At 43.3% G+C, this 26882-nt stretch overlaps 2 protein-coding genes and 1 long non-coding RNA gene across 7 annotated transcripts in view; 1 reads left to right on the forward strand and 2 right to left on the reverse strand.

The window, feature by feature from the left end:
* Positions 1–2862, reverse strand: part of MMP21 (matrix metallopeptidase 21) — a 38619-nt gene extending 35757 nt beyond the window's left edge. Inside the window, exon 1 of one of the 2 annotated variants that reach the window (XM_056529315.1) lies at positions 2740–2862. The gene's annotated coding sequence lies outside the window, so the exon portion shown is untranslated. The remainder of the gene's footprint in view (positions 1–2739) is intronic. The other variant, XM_056529313.1, reaches the window with a different exon arrangement.
* A 3152-nt stretch (positions 2863–6014) lies between these two features.
* The window catches only part of LOC130283456 (uncharacterized), a 61613-nt gene continuing 40745 nt past the window's right edge, over positions 6015–26882 (forward strand). The window contains exons 1-2 of the long non-coding RNA XR_008846702.1: positions 6015–6081; positions 26478–26735. This is a non-coding gene — a long non-coding RNA (uncharacterized LOC130283456). The remainder of the gene's footprint in view (positions 6082–26477; positions 26736–26882) is intronic.
* Positions 21100–26882, reverse strand: part of UROS (uroporphyrinogen III synthase) — a 54573-nt gene continuing 48790 nt past the window's right edge. For all 4 annotated transcript variants that reach the window (XM_056533004.1, XM_056533003.1, XM_056533001.1 and 1 more), the window contains 2 exons: positions 25820–25921; positions 21100–21915 (listed from right to left, as the gene is read on the reverse strand). In XM_056533004.1, the coding sequence (XP_056388979.1) occupies positions 21787–21915; positions 25820–25921 (231 nt within the window). In that variant the 3' untranslated portion in view covers positions 21100–21786. The remainder of the gene's footprint in view (positions 21916–25819; positions 25922–26882) is intronic.

Consider the following 26882-nt stretch of genomic DNA (forward strand, 5'->3'; position numbering starts at 1 on the left):
GGCTTCGGGTGCGTTCACATGGCGGTCTGTCCCCATTACGCCCCCCCCGTTTAGGTTCCGTTGTTGCTGCTTGTAAACGGATTACAAACGGTTGTGAAATAATCTCATTGATGTCATTGGGATTTTTTTTTACAATCCTTTCACATCCGTTTGCACCGGTCTGCGCTCATTTCCGAAAAAAAGTGAAAAAAGTTAAACACACACTTTATTCAACACCTTAGGAAGATACATTATTAAAAGTTTAGCTAAATTAATTACAACAAATATATTATTTTTACATTTAAATGGCCCCTTTCTAAATTTCTATTAGTCGGCTACATTTTTATTTCCCTGCTCCCCCACATAAATTGATCCCTGTTTAAAAATTTATCAAAATGTTGTTATAAAAAAAGATACATTTCGTTAAATACAATTTAAATACGAAATTTTATTAAAAAAAGGTATCTCCATAATTATTTTTTTTGGATCGCTAATGTCCAAATAAAATAAAAAGCGCCGGCAAAAAACGCCAAAGTTAAAACCCGCATGCCGTTTTTCTTGTTTTTTTTTTTTACTCCCATAGATTTTTATGGGTAAAAAAATGCCAAGAGTTTACCGGAAAAAAAAAACTGCCAATGTCTCAACAAGAGGTCGTTTTTGAAAAACTTCCAAGGAGCCAAAAAGAGCTGAAAAACACCCAAATGATAAAAAAAAAAAAAAAAACACCAAACTGAAAAACGTGAAGTGGATCTGGCATTTTGAAGTTCACTAATTGACTTGCAGCTAACATTTGGCCGCGGCTGTTTTTCACAGAAAATGGGCAAAATGGTCGTTTTTTATCGGCGTTTCTGCATGAAAAACTTCAGGCTTAGGCTGATATAGTCCGTGATATATGCAAAGTACAAGGAACCAGAAGAACACTGAACATTAAAAATAGGGTGTCACAAGGAGGGTCCAACAAAAATCACTTTGTATAGTCTGAGGCTACCGTTATAGATTAAAATTAGAGATGAGCGAATTTACAGTAAATTCGATTCGTCACGAACTTCTCGGCTCGGCAGTTGATGACTTATCCCGCATACATTAGTTCAGCTTTCAGGTGCTCCGGTGGGCTGGAAAAGGTGGATACAGTCCTAGGAAAGAGTCTCCTAGGACTGTATCCACCTTTTCCAGCCCACGGGAGCACCTGAAAGCTGAACTAATTTATGCAGGAAAAGTCATCAACTGCCGAGCCGAGAAGTTCGTGACGAATCAAATTTACTGTAAATTCACTCATCTCTAATTAAAATGGTTCTACACATTAGATTCATGTTGGAGAATACCTAACCACAATCACAAAATTTTAAAATACCTACTAATTCAATGATACACTTGTATACTGATAAAAATAACATATATAAACATGTATGGATCAATAAAGACCAAAAAAAGACAAAACATTTTTTTTTTTTTTAAATAAATAAAAATAATAATAAATGCTTTAAAAAAAATAAACAAAAATGCACATAAGACGTTTAATCACCCATGATGCAACGCGTTTCACAGTACAACTGCTTCATCAGGCATAGTCAGGTGAGCACGAACACACATTTTATAGAGCCCACAGATTAACCCTTGATAGGAAAATCTTAAAGGGGACACAATCACAAAATGTTAAAATACATACTAATTCAATACACTTGTATACTGATAAAAAAAAATAACATATATAAACGTGTATGGGTCAATAAAGACCAAAAAAGACAAAAAAAAATCTTTTTTAAATAAATAATAAATAAATGCACAAAAGAGATCATTTTGAAGGTTAAAAATGTATAAAAATAACACTACTTGGCATAATCGAACTGCAGACATGAAAGAGTGGAGGATTGGACATGCTGGATTCTCTTTGTTCTTCTCGGACAGTGGTCTTCAACCTACGGACCTCCAGATGTTGCAAAACTACAACTCCCAGCATGCCCGGACAGCCGTTGGCTGTCCGGGCATGCTGGGAGTTGTAGTTTTGCAGCATCTGGAGGTCTGCAGGTTGAAGACCACTGTTCTAGGAGATCATTTTTGTCTTGTATGTGGCCAAGCCAAGTGTACGAATGTGTGGCAAGCTTGTGGGGGTATAGGGTATATGGGGTGTAGCTGTGCAGTGATGAAAGGGTGCTGGTTTAACCCTTAACTGTCGTGACACCAGGGTGACTGCTCCTCAATATATACTTGTCCTATCTAGAGATGAGCGAACGTACAGTAAATTTGATTTGTGACGAACTTCTCGGCTCAGCAGTTGATACTTTTCCTGCATAAATTAGTTCAGCTTTCCGGTGCTCCGGTGGGCTGGAAAAGGTGGATACAGTCCTAGGAGACTCTTTCCTAGGAATGTATCCACCTTTTCCAGCCCACCGGAGCACCTGAAGGCTGAACTAATTTACGCAGGAAAAGTCATCAACTGCCGAGCTGAGAAGCTTGTGACGAATCGAATTTACTGTAAGTTCGCTCATCTCTAGTCCTATCGCCACCCATCCCAAGAACGATAGGGAGGAATAAATGATTGTCCACAACTGGAGATTCAGAAAACTGTAGGAAACTTTACTGCAGAGGTAAAACAGGAACAGTCTTTACATATGTACAGCCTATGAGGATCCTAACAGTTGGTTGGGACCTTGTGAGTATAAGCTCTGGAGATTGATTGACGCTGTTCTGCTGGATTTAGGGGATTGGTTTTAGGTCCAGCAGTCACACTAGCTTTAGCGGGGATTTAATTTAGTAACTCACGGTTAGTAAGTTGCGGGATTGTTAGGCTTCAGGCCTGGTTTTGTCTTGTAAGTCGCACGGATCTCCTCTCTTTGCTAGTCCGGAACCCAAGAGAGATGTTACTGCTTTGCAGTACAGGAACGAAGAGAGCGAGGATTGGCTGGCAGCTCCCTTATATGGGCAGGGGCTGGCCTTGAGCTGATTGGTTCATCCCAAACTGTCAGTCTTTTACACAAAGGATTATGGTAGAACATGTGACTACTCACGTGACCTGGAAGGTCCTTTAACATATCATCACAGTAGAAACATTAGTCATGTGACCTAAGGTCCTACAGACACTATATAAGTCAATACATTATACTAATTATATAAATTTAACACATAAAATGAAAGAACGAAGAGGTGACTAGGGATTATCTCAGTAAGCGGACTCCAACGGTACCAAGGAACTCTGACTTTGGGGACCCAGCACAGTATGAAATACAGTACCGGGACACCACAAATGTATAGGTATGATGGCCTTGTGTTATGGAGCCAACACAGCAACAAGTCAGTTTCTGAAGATTCTTCCCTCCTGGATCTTCCACCATGAGGTGCAATTGTTCCTCGAAGCGGAGAGCATGTAATGTTATCAAGTGGGGGTTGCGGAGCGCTTACTGCATAAAAGTCGCCAACGCCCTGCTGACGTAAAACCTTATCTGGAATTAAAATCTGCTTTATCGCACAGGTTTCTATGGCCAAGCAGATGCATTCAAGTCTTACATCACCGAATGCCAAGCATTGGATGGAGTGGTGTAAACCATGCCACCATTGTACTCTGGAGTGACGAAGCACACTTCCCAATATGGCATCTGATGGACACGTCTGGGTTTGGTGAATGACAGGAGAATGCAACCTGCTTGACTGCACTGTGACACCTGCTAAAGGGGTACTCCGCTCTAAACATCTTATCCCCTATCCAAAGGATAGGGGATAAGACGAAAGATTGCTGGGGTTCCCTGCGATCTCAGCTGCGGCACTCCCAGACTCCTTTGGATAGGGGATAAGATGTCTAGGGGCGGAGTACCCATTTAAAGGGGTACTCCAGTGGAAAACTTTTTTTTTAAATCAACTGGAGCCAGAAAGTTAAACAGATTTGTAAATCACTTCTATTAAAAAAAATATTTTTTTATTTATTTATTTAATTTATTTTTTATTTTCTTTATTTTAAACAAATATATTTAAAAAAATCCTAATCTTTCCAGTACTTATCAGCTGCTGTATGCTCCAGAGGAAGTTTTTTTCTTTTTGAATTTCCTCTCTGTCTGGCCACAGTGCTCTCTGCTGACACCTCTGTCCATTATAGGAACTGTCCAGAGCAGGATAAGTTTCTATGGGGATTTGCTCCTACTCTGGACAGTTCCTTAAATTGATAGAGGTGTCAGCGGAGAGCACTGTGGTCAGACAGTAAGGAAATTCAAAAAGAAAAGAAATTCCTCTGGATCATACAGCAGCTGATATGTACAGGAAGGATTAATATTTTTTAATAGAAGTAATTTACAAATCTGTTCAACTTTCTGGCACCAGTTGATTTAAAAAAAATAAAATAAAATGTTCCAGTGAAGATAAATCTAAATGCTTTAGCATACCAACATATTTTGGACATTGTACAATTCCAACTTTGTGAAAATAGTTTGGGTTCTGCCTTTTTTTTGTTCCAGCATGACTATGCTCCAGTGCCCAAAGGTAAGGTCTAGAAAAGTATGGTTTGTTTAGTTTGGTGTGGAGGAACCTGACCGGCCCAACCAGAGCCCTGACCTCAACCCCATCCAACACCCAGAAAAGATATTGGGGGAAATTTATCAAAACCTGTTCAGAGGAAAAGTTGCTGAGTTGCCCATAGCAACCAATCAGATCGCTTCTTTCATTTTTAAAGAGGCCTGTGAAAAATGAAAGAAGCGATCTGATTGGTTGCTATGGGCAACTCAGCAACTTTTCCTCTGGACAGGTTTTGGTAGATCTCCCCCATTGTGAGACAAATTTCCTGTGGACATGGGATTTAGAGTGGGATGTCCTTAAAGGGGTACTACGCTGCTCAGCGTTTGGAACAGTTTGGAGCCGGGAGCTCGAACGTTGGAGCTGGGAGCTTGTGACGTCATAGCCCCCCCCCCCCCCCCCGCCCCTCATGACATCACGCCACACCCTTTCAATGCAAGTCTATGAGGAAATTATAATTTTTTTTTTAATTAACTGGTACCAGACAGTTAAACAGATTTGTAAATTACTTCTCTTAAAAAATCTTTACCCATCCAGTACTTATTAGAAGCTGTATGCTACAGAGGAACTTCTTTTCTTTTTGAATTTCTTTTTTGTCTTGTCCACAGTGCTCTCTGCTGACACCGGATGCCCATATCAGGAACTGTCTGTCCAGAACAGGAGAAAATCCCCATAGCAAACCTATGCTGCTCTGGACAGTTCCTGACACGGACAGAGGTGTCAGCAGAGAGCACTGTGGACAAGACAAAAAAAGAAATTCAAAAAGAAAAGAATTTCCTCTGTAGCATACAGCTGCTAAAAAGTACTGAAAGGATTAAGATTTTTAAATAGAAGTCATTTACAAATCTGTTTATTTAAAAAAAAAAAAAAAAAGTTTGCCACCGGAGTGCCCCTTTAATGTCAGTGCCCTCTTTCAGCAGGATAATGTCTGGGCCACACTGCAAACATTATTTGGGGATCAGGAACGTGACAAAGGGTTTGTGGTGTTGACTTGGCCTGATCCAATAGAATGGGTGCCAACAGGCTGTATGCCAGCGTACTGTAACCATGTATATGGCACCCTATAAAAACTTTATCTACAGGTTCACGTATAATACTAAACAGCGCCCCCTTCATGAGTAGTAGGCTGTGTTTGTGGCTGTTTATGAGTATTTTGCACCCGTATCAACTTCCCGACATAACATTGCGGCATGGCCTGCTGAGAGCTGGTATATGAACCTGCCCTGTGTAGTTAGCCATATTGTTCCATAGAATAGCTTGACAAAAGCGAACAGGTTAAGGGTTCCATACTTTTTTTTTTTTCTCTAACATTTTTTGGGGGAAAAAAATGCCCTTTAATTCAATGCATAAGTTCAATGCAAATGTCGTTGTAGAGAGCGAATGAAAAGCAAATGAGCGGCTTTAATAATGGAGTAACAGAAAGAGCACATTATACAAGAGACGTCTTCAAAAGTGAAGCCGTATTTATAATAATCTCAGAGAGGTACAAAGGACTAATGCTACCGGCCGGAAAATAAATTACCTTTCATTATCGTCTTTCGGGTAATCGCAAGCAAATCCATTTGCTGGAAAATAAGTTCATTAGAGGGGGCCGGCAAAGAGGAGTAGGTAAGTACATAACCTGGAGTGATCGTTCGTTGGGGGATTATGTAAAGAATGGATATGGGAGGGTCTATTCGGGATATTTGTATGGGAAAAATTGTTGGCAATGTAATTATTATCCAACATGACTGCAAATTATAGATCAATAATTTAATAGAAAATAAGAAATGGACAATGCTGATGATGTGATTAGAGATGAGCGAACTTACAGTAAATTCGATTCGTCACAAACTTCTCGGCTCGGCAGTTGATGTCTTATCCTGTGTAAATTAGTTCAGCCTTCAGGTGCTCCGGTGGGCTGGAAAAGGTGGATACAGTCCTAGGAAAGAGTCTTCTAGGACTGTATCCACCTTTTCCAGCCCACGGGAGTGCCTGAAAGCGGAACTAATTTATGCAGGAAAAGTCATCAACTGCCGAGCCGAGAAGTTTGTGACGAATCGAATTTACTGTAAGTTCGCTCATCTCTACATGTGATCTCACAATGTCTTTCGCTACTGGGATGTTAGAGACGGAACAACAACAATATTAAATGATGGCGGTCTCTAGGATAACATACCAGGAGACATTGCAATGATCCAGAGCAGTGTTTCCCGACCAGAGTGCCTCCAGCTGTTGCAAAACTACAACTTCCAGCATGCCCGGACAGCCGAAGGCTGTCCGGGAATGCTGGGAGTTGTAGTTTTGCAACTTCCAGCATGCAGTTGTGGTGACCTGGTCCTGTCCCTTTGTCTAAAGTCCCCTCAGCCAGAGCCCCTCCATGACAATAGGGCTCTCCTTTAGGACTAACCCCTAGTCGCCTCATATAAATGGTACTTAATGTATTTATATATATATATTTGATAGGTTATATAGGAATACCTTTGTATAGGACCTTAGAGGTCACGTGCCTCTAATTAAATTGTATTATGGTTTAAGGACCTTTGGGTCATGTGATACCCAGAGTTCACTGGGTCAGGACTGACAGGTTCTGCTGCCCAATCAGCTTTGTCCCACCCCCTTAATATATATAAGGGGCTGCTGCCACTAAATTCGCTCTCTTCGGCTCTTACTCTCTTATTTCCTGGCTACAAAGCAAGCACATCTAATCATCTCATCATCATCAATTCAAGCTAGGCCCAAAGCCTAAGAATCCGCAGCCACTAAACGTGAGTTATTCAAAGCTCAAACATAAAGGGAATCAATACGGTAAAGGAGGAGAGGAGATTTAAAAGAAGAAAAACTATCACAAGAGGACATCATTTTATATTTGAGGGGAAAGGTGTCTGCAGTAATATCAGGAAGTATTACTTTACTGAGAGAGTAATGGATGCATGGAATAGCCTTCCTGCAGAAGTGGTCGCTGCAAATACAGTGAAGGAGTTTAAGCATGGGATAAGCATAAGGCTATCCTTCATATAAGATAGGGATAGGTATAAGGCTATACTTCATATAAGATAGAGATAAGTATAAGGCTATCCTTCATATAAGATAGGGATAGGGATAAGGCTATCCTTTATATAAGATAGGGATAGGCATAAGGCTATCCTTCATATAAGATAGAGATAGGCATAAGGTTATCCTTCATATAAGATAGAGATAGGTATAAGGCTATCCTTCATATAAGATAGGGATAGGGATAAGGCTATCCTTCATATAAGATAGGGGTATATAAAGCTATCCTTCATATAAGATAGAGATAGGCATAAGGCTATCCTTCATATAAGATAGAGATAGGTATAAGGCTATCCTTCATATAAGATAGGGATAGGGATAAGGCTATCCTTCATATAAGATAGGGGTATATAAAGCTATCCTTCATATAAGATAGAGATAGGTATAAGGCTATCCTTCCTATAAGATAGAGATAGGTACCGACCTACGATGGCCCCGACATATAAAAGCATTTTATGTCGATTTTATCATATGTCGGGGCCATCGCATTAACTGCTATCCGACAGCGCAAAATGCTTAAGCTGCTGTCGGATAGCAGTTTAAGCATCCCTGGCAGGTTCGCTCACCTATTCCCCCTGCTCCGGGTCCACTTCGTGATCCTCCAGTGTCTTGCGCATCTTCTCCAGGGTCCGGGCCTCGCTTTCCGGCGTCGTTATTACGTCACTACGCACGCCGCGCCGGCGCAGCAGCGTAATAACGTCACCAGAAAGCGAGGCCCTGACACCGGAGAAGATGCGGAAGAAGCCGGAGGATCGCGAAGAAGACACCGGAGCAGCGGGACAGCATCGGGAGCGGTGAGGACCTGATCCGGAGCGGCGGGGACAGGTGAGTACAGCTTCCTATACTTTACATTGCACGGATCCCTCAACATACGATGGATTCGACAAACGATGGGTCGTTCGGAACGAATTACCATCGTATGTTGAGGGACCACTGTATAAGGCTAGCCTTCATATAAGATATAGTGTTGCTCGCGAATATTCGCAATTCGAATATTATTCGCGAATATCGCATATTCGCGAATTCGCGAATTTCGCGAATATAGCGCTATATATTCGTAATTACGAATATTCGTTTTTTTTTTTTTTTTTTTTCTCACAGTACACATCACAGTGATCACCCCTCTCTGCTTCCAGCTTGTGTGGTGTAAAGAAGGCTCTAATACTACTGTGTGAGACTGGCGCGCGAAAAATCCGCATATGCGAAAAATTAACATATGCTAATTTTCGCATATGCGAATGTTCACATATGTTTATTTTCGCATATGCGTATTTTCACATATGCGAACATAAAACGAGAATATAATGAATATGCGAATATTCGCGAATATATGACGAATATTCGTCCATATATTCGCGAATTCGAATATGGCCTATGCCGCTCAACACTAATAAGATAGGGATAGGTATAAGGCTATCTTTCATATAAGATAGGGATAGGTATAAGGCTATCCTTCATATAAGATAGGGATAGGTATAAGGCTATCCTTCATATAAGATAGGGATAAGTATAAGGCTATCCTTCATATAAGATAGGGATAAGTATAAGGCTATCCTTCATATAAGATAGGGATAGGCATAAGGCTAGCCTTCATATAAGATAGGGATAGGCATAAGGCTAGCCTTCATATAAGATAGGGATAGGCATAAGGCTATCCTTCATATAAGATAGGGATAGGCATAAGGCTATCCTTCATATAAGATAGGGATAGGTATAAGGCTATCCTTCATATAAGATAGGAGTAGGTATAAGTCTATCCTTCATATAAGATAAGGATAGGTGTAAGGCTTTCCTTCGTATAAGATAGAGATAGGTATAAGGCTATCCTTCATATAAGATAGGGATAAGTATAAGGCTATCCTTCATATAAGATAGGCATAGATATAAGGCTATCCTTAATAAAAGTGATGGATAGGTATAAAGCTATCATTCATATAAGATAGGGCCCGGGACTATTCATAGTATTCAGATTATTGGGCAGACTAGATGGGCCAAATGGTTCTTATCTGCCGACACCTTCTATGTTTCTATGTAAAAAGATTGCTCTGTGTAAGGTGATCCCTTAAGCCATTCCGCTAGCTGAGGATAGTGCTACATCACACTCCACAGTAGTGTTTTCCAACCAGAGTGCCTCCAGCTGTTGCAAAACTACAACTCCCAGCATGCTTGGACATCCTTTGGCTGGTTGGGCATGCTGGGAGTTGTAGTTTTGCAACAGCTGGAGGCACTCTGGTTGGGAAACACTGCTGTACAGAATGGCCACAAGTGCTTACAGGGATGTGTAAATTACATAGAGAGTGACCTCCTGCGCGGTGTTTGTCCGGCACACTTTGGTTGTTTCCTGTCGCTCAGTTTGCACAGGTTTATCCAGGGATTGTGCAATGAATCAGGTGACAGTAAATATACAATCCACCTGCACACAGGTCTTCACATACAACAAGCAGCTGGAAACAGTCTTGTATGCAACAAGATATAGATAGAAATATGTACCGTATTTATCGGGGTATACCACGCACCGGCCTATAACAAAAAAAGTTTTTTACCCAAATATCCATGGCAAAATGAGGGTGCATGTGTGTGCGTGTATACCCCGATACATCCCCAGGAAAGGCAGGGGGAGAGAGGCCGTCGCTGCCCGTTTCTCTCCCCCTGCCTTTCCTGGGGTCTAGAGCCCTGCTGCCGCCGCTTCTCTCCCCCTGATTATCGGTGCCGATGCGTCCCTGGCGTCGTTGCTATGCGCTGCACGGCGCATGACGTCAGTGCGCCGCGCCGTGCAGTGCATAGCAACGACGCAGGGGACGCACACCGGAGGCCTGAAGCAGCGCGGACCCGACCCCGGCAACAGGTAATTATGCCACCGGGGATGGGGGGAGGCAACGGGGCAGCGGCGCCGGCAACGGGTGCCACTGCCCCTTCTCTCCCCCTGGCTGTCGGCGCCGCTTCTCTCCCCCTGGCTATCGGCGCCGGCACCGATAGTCAGGGGGAGAGAACGGGCAGCGGCGCCGATAGCCAGGGGGAGAGAAGGGCCGGCAGCAGGGCTCTAGACCCCAGGAAAGGCAGGGGGGAGAGAAGCGGGCAGCAACGGCCTCTCTCCCCCTGCCTTTCCATGGGGTGTATCGGCGTATAACACGCACATAGACTTTAGGCTAAAAATTTTAGCCTAAAAAGTGCGTGTTATACGCCGATAAATACGGTATATAAGGCTTTATGCACACCATCGCTGAGCTCTGCTGAGGCCAGGTTTCCATGGGAGTACCCCATTAAAAAAAAAAAAAAAAAGCGATCAAAAACTCCCATCAAAACAAAAATGGTTCTGTTAAAAACTACAGATCAGGGTGCAAAAAATGAGCCCTGTATAAGGAGAACTAAAAACAGTAGAGATTCCGTCAGGCGGCGGTAGGACCGCGGGGCACTGCGCCATCACCATTGACGGCTATGCAGTACTCGCGGAATTCCGAGCAAAGAATGAACATGTTCTTTCTTTGCGCGAAACAATTTCAGCGGCGGAATTTTCTCCCGCTAAAATTCTGCAGTGTGAACAGGTCTCGCGGTAGTCCCATTCACACTGATGGTACGGTTCACAGCGCGGAATTCTACTTGCGGAATTCTGCTCACGGAATTCCGCGGGAATCCCACAGTGTGAACGTACCCTGATAGGGGTCAGAATAGGACAACATTTCCCCCGCATATGTGTATCCTGTGATGTCACGCATATATAATTATTTATGCAAATTAGCATTGTCAGTGTCTTTTTGCAAGAAAAGGTGGTATTTCGCTGTACAGTGCACAACTTTCTGCCGATGAAATTTCTCCACCAAGAGAATGAACTTGTCCAAAGATAAGGTCCGCACAGTCCTATCACCCACTGGTTCAGAAGGTGCTGGCCTCCCTCTGAATATTTCCATAGTGTGAACCCAGCCTCATTGATGGAAATAACTCTAGAACAGGGTTTCCCAACCAGGGTGCTTCCAGCTGTTGCAAAACTACAACTCCCAGCATGCCCGGACAGCCGATGGCAATGGAGCAGCGGCGCCGACAGCCTGGGGAGAGAAGGGGCAGCGGCACCCATTGCCGGCGCCGCTGCCCCGTTGCCTCCCCCCATCCCCGGTTTCATAATTACCTGTTGCCAGGTCCGCGCTGCTTCAGGCCTCCGGTGTGCGTCCCTTGCGTCATTGCTATGCGCTGCACGGCGCGGCGCATTGACGTCACTCGTCATTGCGCCGCGCATAGCAACGACGCAGGGGACGCACACCGGAGGCCTGAAGCAGCGCGGACCCGGCAACAGGTAATTATGCAACCGGGGATGGGGGAGGCAACGGGGCAGCGCCGCCGGCAATGGGTGCCGCTGCCCCATCTCTCACCCTGGCTGTCGGCGCCGCTTCTCTCCCCCTGGCTATCGGCGCCGGCAATGGGGCGCCGGTACCGATAGTCAGGGCGACAGAACGGGCAGCGGCGCCGATAGCCAGGGGGAGAGAAGGGCCGGCAGCAGGGCTCTAGACCCCAGGAAAGGCAGGGGGAGAGAAGCGGACAGCGACAGCCTCTCTCCCCCTGCCTTTCCTGGGGGTGTATTGGGGTATACACGCGCACACACACGCACCCTCATTTTACCATGGATATTTGGGTAAAAAACTTTTTTTACCCAAATATCCTTGGTAAAATAAGGGTGCGTGTTATAGGCCGGTGCATGGTATACCCCGATAAATACGGTAGTTCAGAAGATAAGAGTATGGTAGCCAAAAAAGGAGACAGTACTGCTTTAAGGGGTACTCCGCTAGAATTTATTTATTTTTAAATCAACTGGTGCCAGAAAGTTAAACAGATTTATAAATTAGTTTTATTTATAAATCTTAACCCTTCAAGTACTTATTAGCTGCTGTATGTTCCACTGGAAGTTCTTTTCTTTTTTAATTTATTTTCTGTCCGACCACAGTGATCTCTGCTGACACCTCTGTCCATGTCGGGAACATTTTCCAGAGCAGGAGTAAATCCTCATAGCAAACCTCTTCTGCTCTGGACAATTCCTGACATGGACAGAGGTGTCAGCAGAGAGCACTGTGGTAAGACAGAAAGGAAATTCAAAAAGAAAAGAACTTCCTGTTGAGCATACAGCAGCTGATAAGTACTGGAAGGATTAAGATTTTTTAATAGAAGTAATTTACTAATCTGTTTAACTTTCTGGCACCAGTTGATTTAACTCCTTAACGATGCAAGACGTATATATTTACATCCTGCTCTGGCTCCTGTGATATAACGGGGGGTCACGAGGTGACCCGCCTCCTATCGGATCAGTCCCGGCAGCAATCAATGGCCAGGACCTGCGGCTAATACCGGACATCACTGATCGTGGTGATGCCCGGTATTAACCCTTCAGACGCGGCGATCAAAGTTGATCGCCGCGTCTGAAGTGAAAGCTTTCTGGCAGCTCAGTAGTGCTATTCGGGACCGCCGTGGTGAAATCGCGGCATCCCGAACAGCTTGCAGGGTGCGAGGAGGATCCCCACGTGCCATCTGCGTGCCCGATCGTCCAATGACTGCTCCATGCCTGAGATCAAGGAAGGAGCAGTCGAGCAGCGATAACACTGATCAATGCCATGCTATTGCATGGCAGTGATCAGTGTAGGAAATCAGTGTGTGCAATGTTATAGTCCACTATGGGGCTATAACATTGCAAAAAAAAAAAAAAGTTAAATAAAGTGTTAATAAATATGATTTAACCCCTTCCCTAATAAAATCTGAATCACCCCCCTTTTCCCATTTAATAAAAGAACTATGTAAATAAAAATAAATATAAACATATGTGTTATCGCTGCATGCGTAAATGTCCAAACTATAAAAATATATCATTAATTAAACCGCAAGGTCAATGGCGTACACCGCAAAGTCCAAAATTGCGTATTTTTGGTCACTTTTTATACCATAAAAAAATGAATAAAAAGCGATCAAAAAGTCTGATCAAAACAATGGTACCGATAAAAACTTCAGATCACGGCGCAAAAAATGAGCCCTCATAAAAAAAAGTTATTGGGATCAGAATTTTTAAACGTATTAATTTTCGTGCATGTAGTTATGATTTTTCCAGAAGTACGACAAAATCAAACCTATATAAGTAGGGAATCACTTTTATGGACCTACAGAATAAATAGAAGGTGTCATTTTTACCGAAAAATGTACTGCTTTGAAATGGAAGCCCCCAAAACTTACAAAATGGTGTGTTTTGTTTTTTTTCAATTCTGTCGCGCAATGATTTGTTTGGTTTCGCCGTAGATTTTTGCGTATAATGACTGATGTCATTACAAAGTAAAATTGGTGGCGCAAAAAAATAAACCATCATATGGATTTTTAGGTGGAAAATTGAAAGGGTTATGATTTTTAAAAGGTAAAGAGGAAAAAAAAATATTCAAAGTTTTCTTTTTTTTTTTTATATATTTTTATTAAACAATTTTCAATAAACAAAAACCGAAAGCAAAAAGGAGATGAAAATAACATACGCAATAACCAGGACATCACAAGAAATGTAATGAAGAAAGCATCGCTATTTATAGCAAGAAAGTCACCAAAGAGGAAGAGGGAGGTACAGCATAGCTCCCAGGGCCCCATACCAGACAAAAGAGCATAGAGTACCGCTCCTCAGTCCAAGAACCCCATTCATAACAGCTTCCTAGACTCCCAGGGAATCCAAGCCAAGAGCAGTAGTGCTCAAAATGGTTGGAGACTATATTATGTATCCGGAAGGAACCTCTCAGAGATTCCACGTTATACCAAGTGGTGTATCTAAAAGACTTAGTGCCAGAATCGGAGTGCCGCTCAGCGTCTAAGCGGTCCACTGCAAGAAAAGACTTCAACTAGGTTATCAGCATAGCCAAATCTGGAGTGGTAGAATCTAACCATCTAGCGAACAGACACCGCAGTGCAACTAGCAGGGCAACATGGATAAACCAGGGAATCCTCACTTCCCCCTCCCCTCCTCCCTCTGGTGGTTGTAATTGTTGGAATATCACTGACTGTGTTGTAAACGGGACCCGCAGTCCCAGACACCATGATACATGTTTGTGAGTGGGGTTTGGCACTTTGGACAGTGAGTGATCCTATCTGTGAAAGATGGGGAGGGCAAAATCATCTTTTGGATTCACTACCTTTGATGTCATCTAAAATGTGGGTCGGGGCTTCCTTCGATAGATTCCACAATCTAGAGGAGCAGAAGGCGTGGACCTGGTTAGCATATAGAGTAGGAGACCGGGGAAGGTCTAACGTACTGAGCATTTCCCCCGAGGAGAGCCATCTACGGTCAACGGTATGGATCAGTCACCCCACTGTCCGAACCCCTTTAGAAAGCCAAAGTCGACACCACGGGGAAGATCTACCCTGCGAGAATTCCGGATGGTCATGCAAGGGCATCCATTTAGATAGCAGAAACGGAAGGCCAAAAACCTTCTGCCGGGAGGGGCAGCGAGTGCCTCTTCCACCGCTATATTGGAGAAGTAATTGGAGGTATGCAACCAATCAAGCGCATGGCGGAACAAGCAAGCCAAATTATAGCCCCTAACATTTGACAAATTGCCCCCCCTCCCCCCTTACAAAGCATGAGCTTCTGCAGAGCTATACGCGGGCGCTTGCCCCGCCACAGGAAGCGTTGAAAGACCGAGTTGAGTCGTCTAACATCAGCATGCTTAAGTAGAAGCGGGAGAGTTTGCAAAGAAACTAATCATTTTAACTAGATGGCATCTATCTAGAAAAGATAGAGGTAAATTCTCCCATCACTTTAATTCAGCCAATATATGCTGGAAAAGCAGTGAAAAAAACGTGTCAGGAGTGTTCCCAATGCAAATGCCTAGGTATTTGATGAAAGAAGGAGCCACCGTGACGCCCAGTACAGTCTTATTCGGAAGCCACCCGGGAGAACGCACACTCAAAGGCAGTAGCATACTCTTAGCGGCATTAACCTTGTATCCTGTAAAGTTCCCCACATAAGATAAAAAAGTGAGAATTTTGGGGATAGCCTCTCTGGGGTTACTGAGGTAATGAGGGACGAAATGACCAGGTCCTGTATGTCCCCCGTCCCTAAGCGGGAGCTCAGCATGGGACTGACCAGGATATGGTCAATGCGAGACCACGAAACCATGAACATGTGAGAAGTGCGTGCACTCACGACCGTCTGGTGTAAATGTCACCAAGAGTCTAGCAATAGGGGGGAACCCTGTCATTTGGGCGTGGAGAGGTAGATGGAGTAACTGAGCATCTCCTGTCCAAGAGCGGGTCGACCAATGTATTCAGGTCCCCTCCCAGGATGGTGAGCGGACCACTAGAGCCATTAACAGCCTTTAAAGGGGTACTCCGCCCCTAGACATCTTATTCCCTATCCAAAGGATAGGGGATAAGATGTCAGATCGCCGGGGTCCCACTTCGGCACTGCGCTATCATTACTGCACAGAGCGAGTTCGCTCTGCGTGTAAAGACTGGCAATACAGGGGCCGGAGCATCGTGACGTCACGGCTCCGCCCCTTGTGATGTCACGGCCCGCCCCCTCAATGCAAGTCTATGGGAGGGGGCGTGGCGGTCGTCACGTTCCCTGCCATAGACTTGCATTAAGGGGGCGGGCAGTGATGTCACGAGGGGCGGAGCCATGACGTCACGCTGCTACGTCCCCTGTATCGCCTGTCATTACGCGCAGAGCGAACTCGCTCTGTGCAGTAATGATAGCGCGGTGCTGCAGCGGCGATCCCGAGGGTCCCCAGCAAGTTTTATCCTGCAATCCATGTACTAGTTTATTATCTTCTCTGAACTCTCTCTAGAGTATCTATATCCTTCTGGAGATAAGGCCTCCAGTACTGCGCACAATACTCCAATTGAGCCCTCACCAGTGTTCTGTACAGTGGCATGAGCACTTCTCTCTTTCTTTTTTTAAACTGTAATTTTTATGAAAGAATTTTCTAAATTACAAATTCAGATAACATGAAAATAAAGCACAAAAAGCATCATAAAGGGTCAAGACCCAGAACAGTAAGAGTGGAAGGAAAAACAAAACGGTGAAGAAGGAGAACCGACATAAGCCAGTGAGACCATATAAATCTAGGTAAAGGCCTCCAGTACAAGGGTACCAATAGAAAAAAAAAAAAAAAAACATAACGAGCACTTCTCTCTTTCTACTGCTTATACCTCTCCCTATACATCCAAGCATTCTGCTAGCATTTCCTGCTGCTCTATTATGTTTTAATTATTATGTTTGCTATTGGGATTTTCTCCTGATCTGGACAGTTCCAAAAATGGACAGCAGAGGTCAGCAGAGAGCACTGTGGTCGTGACAGAGAAATCCAAAAAGAAAAGCATTTCTTCTGTAGTATATAGCCCCTAAAAAGTACTGGAAGGAATAAGATTTTTTTATAGAAGTAATTTACAAATCTGTTTAACTTTCTGGCACCAGTTGATTAAAAAAAATAAAAGTTTTCCACGGAAGTACCCCTTTTAAGCCTTCTTAAATAATTACTCCGAAATTACCCCTAAATCAATTTGGCATCTCTTCTCTGATTGACAAAAAATGGTCAAAATCTGTCTTTTTGGTTGGTTAAACTATAATATGGCCAGTTAAAAGGGGTTATCCCAATTTCAAAAGTTATCAGGATAGGTGGTAACTAACTGATCTGGTCTGACTTTTGGGACTCCCAACCAGCCCTAAGAAGGGAGATACCTTGCCCCCCCCCCCCCCCCAAATTAATGTAATGGCACCTTTTCTACATGACCAGCACTATAGAAATTGGGCCTCCAAACATTGCCAAACAGGAACCCTACAAAGAATGAATTAGGTGCTGGGACGTGTGAACTGCCACCCCATTCATTCAAGCAGTCAAACCTCCACCGATCGGCCAAATACTTTTGATCTTAGGATAAAATAATTTACACAAGAAAGAGATACATAGATATAGGCCAGAATAGATAAAGTCTACACATAGATAAAGAGACAGATAGAAGGTAATAAAGCTAAGTTAAAATAAGGAAAAATAGGTTAAATATAGATGTAAGAAATGTAAAAATGGATGATAATATAGGTACAGAAAAGATAGTTATAGGACAAGAGAATGATAAGAATATATTAGAAGATGATTGGAGGGGCAAGCTGTGGTTAACCCCTTAAAAGGACAAGTATCAGGAACAAAAACATATCCCCTATCCAAAGGATAGGGGATAAGTTTTAGATCACGGGGTCCAAGTGCTGGGGCCCCCCGCGATCTCCTGTTTGGAGCCCTGGTTCTCTAGCATAGAAGGGTGTCACGACCCCTGCCTGAAGCGGGGGCCACCACGCCCCCTCCATATGGCTCTATGGGAGAGCCGTACAGCAATCTTCGGCTCTCCCATAGAGCTTTATGGAGGGGGCGTGGCGGCTCCCGCTTCGGGCAGGGGTCGTGACGCGCTTCTGTGCTAGAGAACCAGGGCTCCAAACAGGAGATCCAGGGGGGCCCCAGCACTTGGACCCCTGTGATCTAAAACTTATCCCCTATTCTTCGGATAGGGGATAAGTTTTTGTTCATGATATTTGTCCTTTAAGGACACAACCAATTTTCATTTTTGCATTTACATTTTTACCCCCTCTTCTTCTAAGAGCCATAACTCTTTTATATTTCCATCTACAGACATATGAGGCCTTGTTTTATGTCTGCTTAATAGTTCTTTGTAATTTAATTTCATCATTGATTTCACCATAAAATGTACAGCAAAACCCCAAAAAATATTATTTGTGTGGGGAAATTGAAAAGAAAACCACAATTTAGCAAGTTTTGAAGGGTTTCGTTTTCACGGTGTACACTTTACGATAACAATGACGTTTTCTTTATTAAAGGATGTGGAGTGAAGTTCCGAGTGGTCCACTCATTTGTTAGGATCGCGGTCCGGTGCCTGGGAGGAGCAGTCTTGTCAGAGATGCACGGGGGGAAATGGATGTGAATACAAAATGGTTTATTAGCACATAAAATAAAAACATGAGCATAGGACAATGTGTTTCGCGAGGGAGGCCCTCGCTTCATCAGGCCAAGGAGCCGGAAAGGTTGTTACTCCACTGCTTGTCGGGAGTATAAAAATGAGAAGGGAGAAACAAGTGGAAAAGGAATAGAGCAAGGGTCATAGAAAAGGGAAAGAAGGAAAGGGGGAAAGAATGCAAGACAGAAAGATGATTAAGAAAGCTTGGGATATGCGTGGGTACGCTAGCAGAGAGATATAAAAGGTGCGGGAGCACATTCATTTTAAAGATATTGAGCCGACCCAGCCAAGAAAAGTCTCTGCACTCCCATCTAGTCAAGTCTGACCTTAACAAATGTAGAAGAGGGGGGAAGTTGAGATGGAAGGAGTTTGATGGGTCGGTTGGAACCTGAACACCTAAATATTTAAGTGATGTCACTTGCCACTTGAAAGGGTATGATGATTTAAGTATTAGCACTACTTGGGAAGAGAGGGTAATGTTCAGAGCTTCGCTTTTCGAGGAATTTAATATAAAGTTACTATAATTGGAAAATTGACGTAAGGTGGTCAATAAGGAGGGGAGGGTGGTGATAGGTGAAGAGAGAAACAAGAGAACATCATCTGTGAAAGCTGAGCATTTGTAATAACACGGAGGCATGGAGAGTCCCCTGATATCTGGGTTCTGTCGGATAGCATTGAGTAAATGTTTCATGCAGAGAACATAGAGTAGAGGAGACGGAGGGCACCCCTGCCTTGTGCCATTACAGATCTCCAATGGAGCGGACAATTGGCCATTAAGACGTATCTGGGCCTAAGGACAATGATATAGGGCCATTATTCGTTGGAGCATAGGGCTCTTTCTTCACCCGTGATCTGTATTTTTTTGTGTTGTACCACTTTTGCGTATATGTGACTTTTTATTTGCTTTTTGGTAATTTTTTTGGAATGTAATGTGACCAAAAAGCAGAGACTTTGAACCTTGTTTTTTTTACCTTCACACAGTTCACCGTACGGGATCATTAACATGTTTTGAAAGTTCAGACATTAACGCACATTTAACATTTTTTAAGGCACAGACTGTGGGAGGCCTGTAAGATGTCTGAGGGAGCCACAACATGCGTAAGAACTTGAAGATTAGGGAGGGGGGAATTGTCTAGCCATCTCAAGTGTATGGGGGTGGAAAGTAGAGTCAGACATGCTGGATTTCGTCATGCCTGATGCTTTTATTTCATTGGAGACAAACTGCCAGGAGCTCAGTATAGTCTGGAGAGGGACAGATAAGTCCAGAAGGAGACAGAGGGGTTGGGAGGGAACAAGGGGAGTCTGGAGAGGACAATGGACTCTGGAGGGGACCGAGGTGTCTGGAGGGGAAAAGGGGAATCTGGAAGGGGACAAGGGTGTCTAAAGGGGGACAGGGGTGTCAAAGAAAAAGGGGGTCTGGTCCTCCCCATGAAGGAAGATAAATTGTCAGATTACTTGCTGTGTACTTGTACAGCCGTGTTGTCTCTGTGTAGGTTCACTGATAACTATTGAGAGAAGATTAGATAGCCTCCCTCTATCTGCTGTGCGGTCCTTGTGTACCCTCCCTGCTAGGAAACACACACATTTTGCTAGTAAGTCTGGTGGGTGATGGGGGAGGATATTTGAAAAATGATAATACATTAAAATTGTTAGCGGCAGAAACAAGCTTGGTGCTAGCAATGCCCCTGGGTGTCACCTCACTTGGGACTGTCACCTGTTGTGGTCCGCACCCCCTAGTAACACCACTGGCTTTGGTCAGGCCCAGGAGCAGGTGATGGTGACACTGCCCCTTAATTTGTAGGCTCCAAAGGAGGCGCACGGTCTTGTGGAGGTGTATATACTAGCACTATACAGTATTGTGACATGGAGCATGGCTGTTTCATCTATTACCATATCAGGAGCAGTTACCAAAATTTTCAGGATTAAAATGGTTAATATATATTTAAAAAAAAATTACAATAAAAAAAAATATATATATAAAAACAATAAAAAAAAAGACCAAACGGTCTCTTAAAAAATAAAGATATTTTATTATATATCTTTTGACCTTTACCACAATGGTACAATATAATTCCTATTATTAACACTTCACATATATGCATACATCCAGTCTTCTGAGAGGGCTGCCTTTGAGCTAGGGGGTCAGAGGTCATTTCAAGGGTGCAAAGTACAATTTTATGCAAGCTCATAGAAAAAGGTTAAGACTATTGGATCCATATCCGTTACCTGTTATTTTGGAATTTTTATTAGGGAAATCCTCTAACATGACATGAATTATACCTTACATACATTTAAAGGGGTATTCTGGGCAAAAACATTTTATCCCCTATCCAAAGGATAGGGGATAAGATGTCTGATTGCGGCGGGCCCACTGCTGAGTCCCCCCGCGATCTCCCTGCAGCACCCGCATTCTATGTGGGTGCTGAATCTCCAGTTTCGGAAACCTCCAGGTTTCCGGGACTGGGGGACGTGACGTCACGCCCCCTCCCATAGACATGAATGGAGGGGGCGTGGTGTGACGTCACGTCCCCAGTCCCGGAAACCCGGAGGTTTCCCAAACTAGAGACGCAGTCCCCGCATAGAATGCGGGTGCTGCAGGGAGATCGCGCAATGAGACATCTTATCCCCTATTCTTTGGATAGGGGATAAAAGGTTTTTGGCCGGAATACCCCTTTAAGGTGATATTTTTCCATGATATGGAAGTAAACAAGAAATCACAAGGATCAAACAAGAGTCACATTTTATGATTATCAGAACATTTTAAATGAGTTATTCCAAGATAACAACTTATCACCTACCCACAGATACACAGGATAGGTGATAAGTATCTGATCAGTGAAAGTAGGACTGCTGGGACGCAAACCAATCACGAGAAGGAGGTTCCTTCTCCCCTAAATTAATGGAACTGAAGTGCGCATTCTCCACCGCCGCTCCAGTTACTTGCTATGGGACTGCGGAAGATAGCAAGAAGAGTGATCCCATTTCGAGCAAATGGAGCGGCATGTTCAAATGTGGCTCCATTGTTGTGGGGATGAGGTACCCCCGCTCCTTTGATCATCCCAGCAATCAGACCCCAGTCTGATACTTATCACTTATCCTGTGGATAGGTGATAAATTAGAATTTTTGATTTTTGGAATAACCCTTTAGGGTGTGTTCACACGTAAAGTATCCTGTGCAGATTTGATGCGCAGGATTTTCTGCTGCAGATTTCAATATAATTTAAATGACCGAGCACGGGTCTAATCTGCAGTTACAAATCCTGCGCATTACATCTGCTCAGGATACTGTACGTGTGAACGCATCCTTAAGATGCATTATAATTGCCTATGAATGCTCTCCAGTCCTTCCGCCAGGTCCTGAGGTGTGGGTTTTTTTGCAGTGCAGCTCACAATTAGGCCTTCTTCCACCATTGCCTCGGCTGTAGTTGAACCAATTGCGGCAAACTAGAATGAAATACATGAAAAAGTAAAAAGTAGTGGAGCTCACAATATAGAAGATATGAGGTTAAATAAATAATGAATAAATAAATAATGAATAAAGCCAACAGAGCAATCCTCAGTATCTTACCTGGCCAAAGCAGTGTATGTGATGAGTATAGGGTTAAATTAATGTCTGGTGCCAGCTAAACTGTATAGATGTTTAATACACACATAAAATGTAATCCTAACACAATAACTTCTACAGGGCCCTTGTGGTTCACTGTATATAGGTAAAACACTAATATAATATAAATATATATGTAAAATATCAGCTTGTTACACACTTCATATATGGATAAAACACATTAGAATAGCAAATTCATGCTTTTTATATTTATGTAGAATGAAATACAAATGGCGGAACATAAGCAAAGGGGTTTTCCTATCAGAGAACTCTATAGGTGGTTGATTGTTGGGGCAGATGGGGGGGGGGGGGCGCAGTCTCTGCATTAAAGTAAATAATGAAGGTAAGATTGGGGGGGGGGGGATATGTCTGATAAACGTAAATAGGGCTATGGATAGGATTTATCCTTCCTGTGACTTGTTTTACATGTCTAGGCCGTGTACACACATTGGGGGAGATTCATCAAAACCAGTGCAGAGGCAAAGTTGCCCAGTTGCCAATAGCAACCAATCAGCTTACTTCTTACATTCTTAACAAGGCCTGTGAAAAATGAAAGAAGTGATCTGATTGGTTGCTATTGGCAATTTTGCCTCTACACTGGTTTTGATAAATCTCCCCCATTGGCCCTCATTTACTATTGCAAACCCGACATGTTTTGTCGGGTTGTGTGCCAGATTCTGTCTGCGCCAGAATTGAAAAAAACCCTGACTAACTCTCCATTTTGCGAAGAAAACTCGAAAAAGGGGCGTGGCTGTCAGGAAAAGGGGCGTGTTCCCGACATTTTCACAAAAACCCAACATGTTTACTAAGGTTTCCACAGAAAATGTGGTGGATTTGATTTGAGGAAAACCAGACAGATCCGAGCATGTGTAAAACAGCACTCCCCACTGTGTAGGGAAAGTGGAAATTTTGGGAAACCTTAGTAAATACCGTGGAAAATAAATTGAAGGGAATTAAAACCCACAAAGAAACCTACACAACACTCTTAGTAAATCAGGGCCATTGTGTTTCATGGTGGTACTATCATGGTTTTGTCCTGACTCAACCTCAACAAAACCTAAATGTGTGAACACAGCCTAAATGATGGCATTCCATTCAGCTGATACACATGTACCTCCTAGCCAGTGAGCTGAATATAAATGGTCAAAAAACAGCCATAAACTAACATTAGTGACAATGGCACTTGTCAGGGGGTAGTATATATTAGGCAGCAAGTGGACAGTCAGTTTTTGAAGTTGATCAGTTGGAAGCAGGAAAAATTGGCAAGTGTAAGGATCTGAGCCAGTATTTCCCAACGCCGGCTCACTAGCGCGCAGTCCCGATAACACAGCGGGAACGCTGCCATTGCAGCATCTGAAAATTGATCTTCTAACAGTGAGTACACTTGGCATTCTCTAGCTATCAGAGGCGGAGTTGCTATATCAGCTAGTTTTAGGTAGTGTCTACACCTAGGGCTAAGGGGTTTATGTGAGTATCTATACACTGGTATGCCTGTAGGATCTTGTCCATCACCAGAGGGGTAAGCATGTTTGATTGATATGCGGCATGTTTTTTATATTTCCTTTACAGAGAACCAGTTACTGGAACCCCAGCAGTAGGACACCAGTTACTGGAACCCTAGCAGTAGGACACATTTGCCATTTGGGAACTAACATGGTGACGCTACCTCTATACCTATTTTTGTTCTAATATTGGGGTCTGGACATCAGACTAGGAGTCCATTCTATAATTGAAGCACTCAGACGGATCCCTCCAAGGAACAGCCCAGGATAAAAGCAGCGCACAAGACTTCAAAGGTAAAATTATTTATTTACCCAGCATGCAACGCGTTTCGCTGGACAACCAGCTTCATCAGGCATGATGAAGCTGGTTGTCCAGCGAAACGCGTTGCATGCCGGGTAAATAAATGATAAATGACTTGTGCGCTGCTTTTATCCTGGGCTGTTCCTTGGAGGGATCCGTCTGAGTGCTTCACCTGTGTTGCCAGGAGCGGCTGCCGATCTTCGCCCGTTGAAGGGTTATCCCACGCTTTCACCATAGTTGTACTTGGTTGCAGTACAACTATACTCGGTGAGCATTTTTGCTTTTTCCCATCTCCTCTTTATAATACGTTATCACACTAGGAGTGCTCTCCTTGTCTATATTTATTCTATAATTGAGTTACTCTTGGTGAATGCAGATTTTTCTATAAAAGTTGTGCTATCCTGACACAGGTCCCTGAATGTTTTCCCCTGAGGAAGTAGGCATATTGAGCCTCCTAATTTTCACGCCTGCAGAAACGCGTCGGAAGTGGGATTATTGTGTGATTTCTGTCCTATCTATAAGCACATAGTATTGAGTTATGCAACTGCAGAATCACCCAATTTGACCATTAAAGGGGTATTCCAGGATTTTTTTTTATTTGACTATGCTACAGTCAAGTAAAGTTAGTGTAGTTCATAATATAGTGTCTGTACCTGTGTATGATGGTTTTCCCACAATTCTTATGTGATTTTTCACCCCACTATTTATTTTTTACAGCATACAAAATGACTGTTGTCTCAGATTTTTCCCAGCTTGCAATGCGGCTGAGACCAGACTCACTAGTCAGCTGATGACAGGGAGCCTGTCTGCTTCAATGGGTGGAGGGATCGCTTGGTGGGAGAGAGATCAGTCTGCTACTAATGCAACAGCTGCAGGCACCCTGATTGAAAACCACAGGTCTTTGAATGGATGCATCTCATTTATGTTTCAATGGGTGGGGTGGCTGATGTGTGGGAGGGAGGAATATGGAATTGTGGGATTTGTAGTCAAAAAAAGAAAAGTCAAACAGGAAATACAAGTTCACAAAAAGCTAGCCACAGTATTATGGTAATCTCACAACATAGCCATTTATCCCCAAGACAAACGCAGATCCTTCCAAAGCATGTCCATTACTGCCTGCCAGGTACGTACTAAAATCGCCTTATGGTGGAGAACCCTTTTAAGTGTGTACATGGTGAAATTGACCCCCGCAACTTGATGTAATGGTGACAGGATGGCCGTCTAATGTGGGCCACTCGCTGTCACTAGAGATGAGCGAACTTACAGTAAATTCGATTCGTCACAAACTTCTCGGCTCAGTGGATGCTGACTTTTCCTGCATAAATTAGTTCAGCTTTCCGGTGCTCCCGTGGGCTGGAAAAGGTGGATACAGTCCTAGGAGACTCTTTCCTAGGACTGTATCCACCTTTTCCAGCCCACCGGAGCACCGGAAAGCTGAACTAATTTATGCAGGAAAAGACATCAACTGCCGAGCTGAGAAGTTCGTGACGAATCGAATTTACTGTAAGAATGCTCATCTCTAGCTGTCACTACTGTATAGGTGGACTGACATTTTGGCCTTATAAAGGTTATGTCCTATGTACTATATCTTTGGTATACACATATGTGTTTGATGATTTTTTTTTACTGTAATGGTAAAAGTTAGGTTTTAGAGGCAACTTTCTCCTTGAGGGATTTCTATATTTCTGTGAATAATTGAGGGGGCTTTTTTTATACTGGCATACATGTAGCCTGTTTATCCTATACACGGTCTGTACTCCAGTATTTCCCAACCAGTGTGCCTCCAGCTGTTGCAAAACTACAATTCCAAGCATGCCCGGACAGCCGAAGGCTGTCCGGGCAGGCTGGGAATTGAAGTTTTGCAACAGCTGGAGGCACACTGGTTGGGAAACACTGATCTAAGTTATAATAGGACTCTAAAATTATTTTACATAGGGTTACCTTGATCTGATCCACTTGATCATTGGCTAGCTCCTGGATTACTTTGAGGCAAAACTTCACTCCCGATGGGCTGAAAAACACAATGCTTCCTGGAATGCCTTCCTAAAAAAAGAGAGAATTCAGTGGGAGTAGGTTACAACTGTACCTAGTAACTTGAATTATTATAAAGAGCCGACTATATACATTGTAATAAAGTCAAATGCAAGACGTCTCACTGTTGGGAAATAAACCGTGCCTCCACTTAAAGGGGTACTCTGCTGTAAACATTTTATCCCCTATTCAAAAGGATAGGGGATAAGAAGTTAGATTGTGGGGGTCCCCAGCTGCTGGACCCCCACAATCTAACATCTTATCCCTTATCCTTTGAAAAAGGGATAAGATGTTTAGAGCGGAGTACCCCTTTAAATGTCAGCGGGTGTCCATTGACTTCCATAAATGATCACAGTCTTCCACGGTGATGGCAGCTCAATGCACTGGCTCTCTGTTTTGCATACAGATAGGATTTCCTAAATCCATAACATAAAAACTTCTATCTGGAAAAAAGGGGCTGTGTATCCTAGACAACATCTATGCAAAATAATATTTGTAGATGTGCTTAGAATCCAATGGACGGACAAGGGCTTGTCAATAATGGATTTTTTAAAATTTTTTTTTGCAGAATTGTTGGGTCTGTTTATTGCAGCAATTCAGAGATGCAATATCAGATACAGAGAAATCTACATTGAATGTTGCCTTTGTAAATATTTTAATCTTTCCTCTCCTCTTTGGTTGAGAATGACAAAAAATTAAAAAAAAAAAATGGACGTCACTTTACAGCCAGTTCCGCCTTATCAACGCATCTGCAGCAAGGAGGACATGTATGGGATGCGGAGGAACACGCGCACTGCCATGCCATACAATTACTCAGGAGATGCAGGTGAGAGCGCTTGTGTATTTTTGGGTTCTATTTTTAAAGTTTATCTGTCATTAGCAAAAGCAGGCCTCTGTGCACCGAGGACAAGCAGGCCTCTGTGCACCGAGGACAAGCAGGCCTCTGTGCACCGAGGACAAGCAGGCCTCTGTG

The sequence above is a fragment of the Hyla sarda genome, chromosome 7 (assembly GCF_029499605.1).
Source record: "Hyla sarda isolate aHylSar1 chromosome 7, aHylSar1.hap1, whole genome shotgun sequence".
Taxonomy (NCBI): Eukaryota; Metazoa; Chordata; class Amphibia; order Anura; family Hylidae; genus Hyla; species Hyla sarda.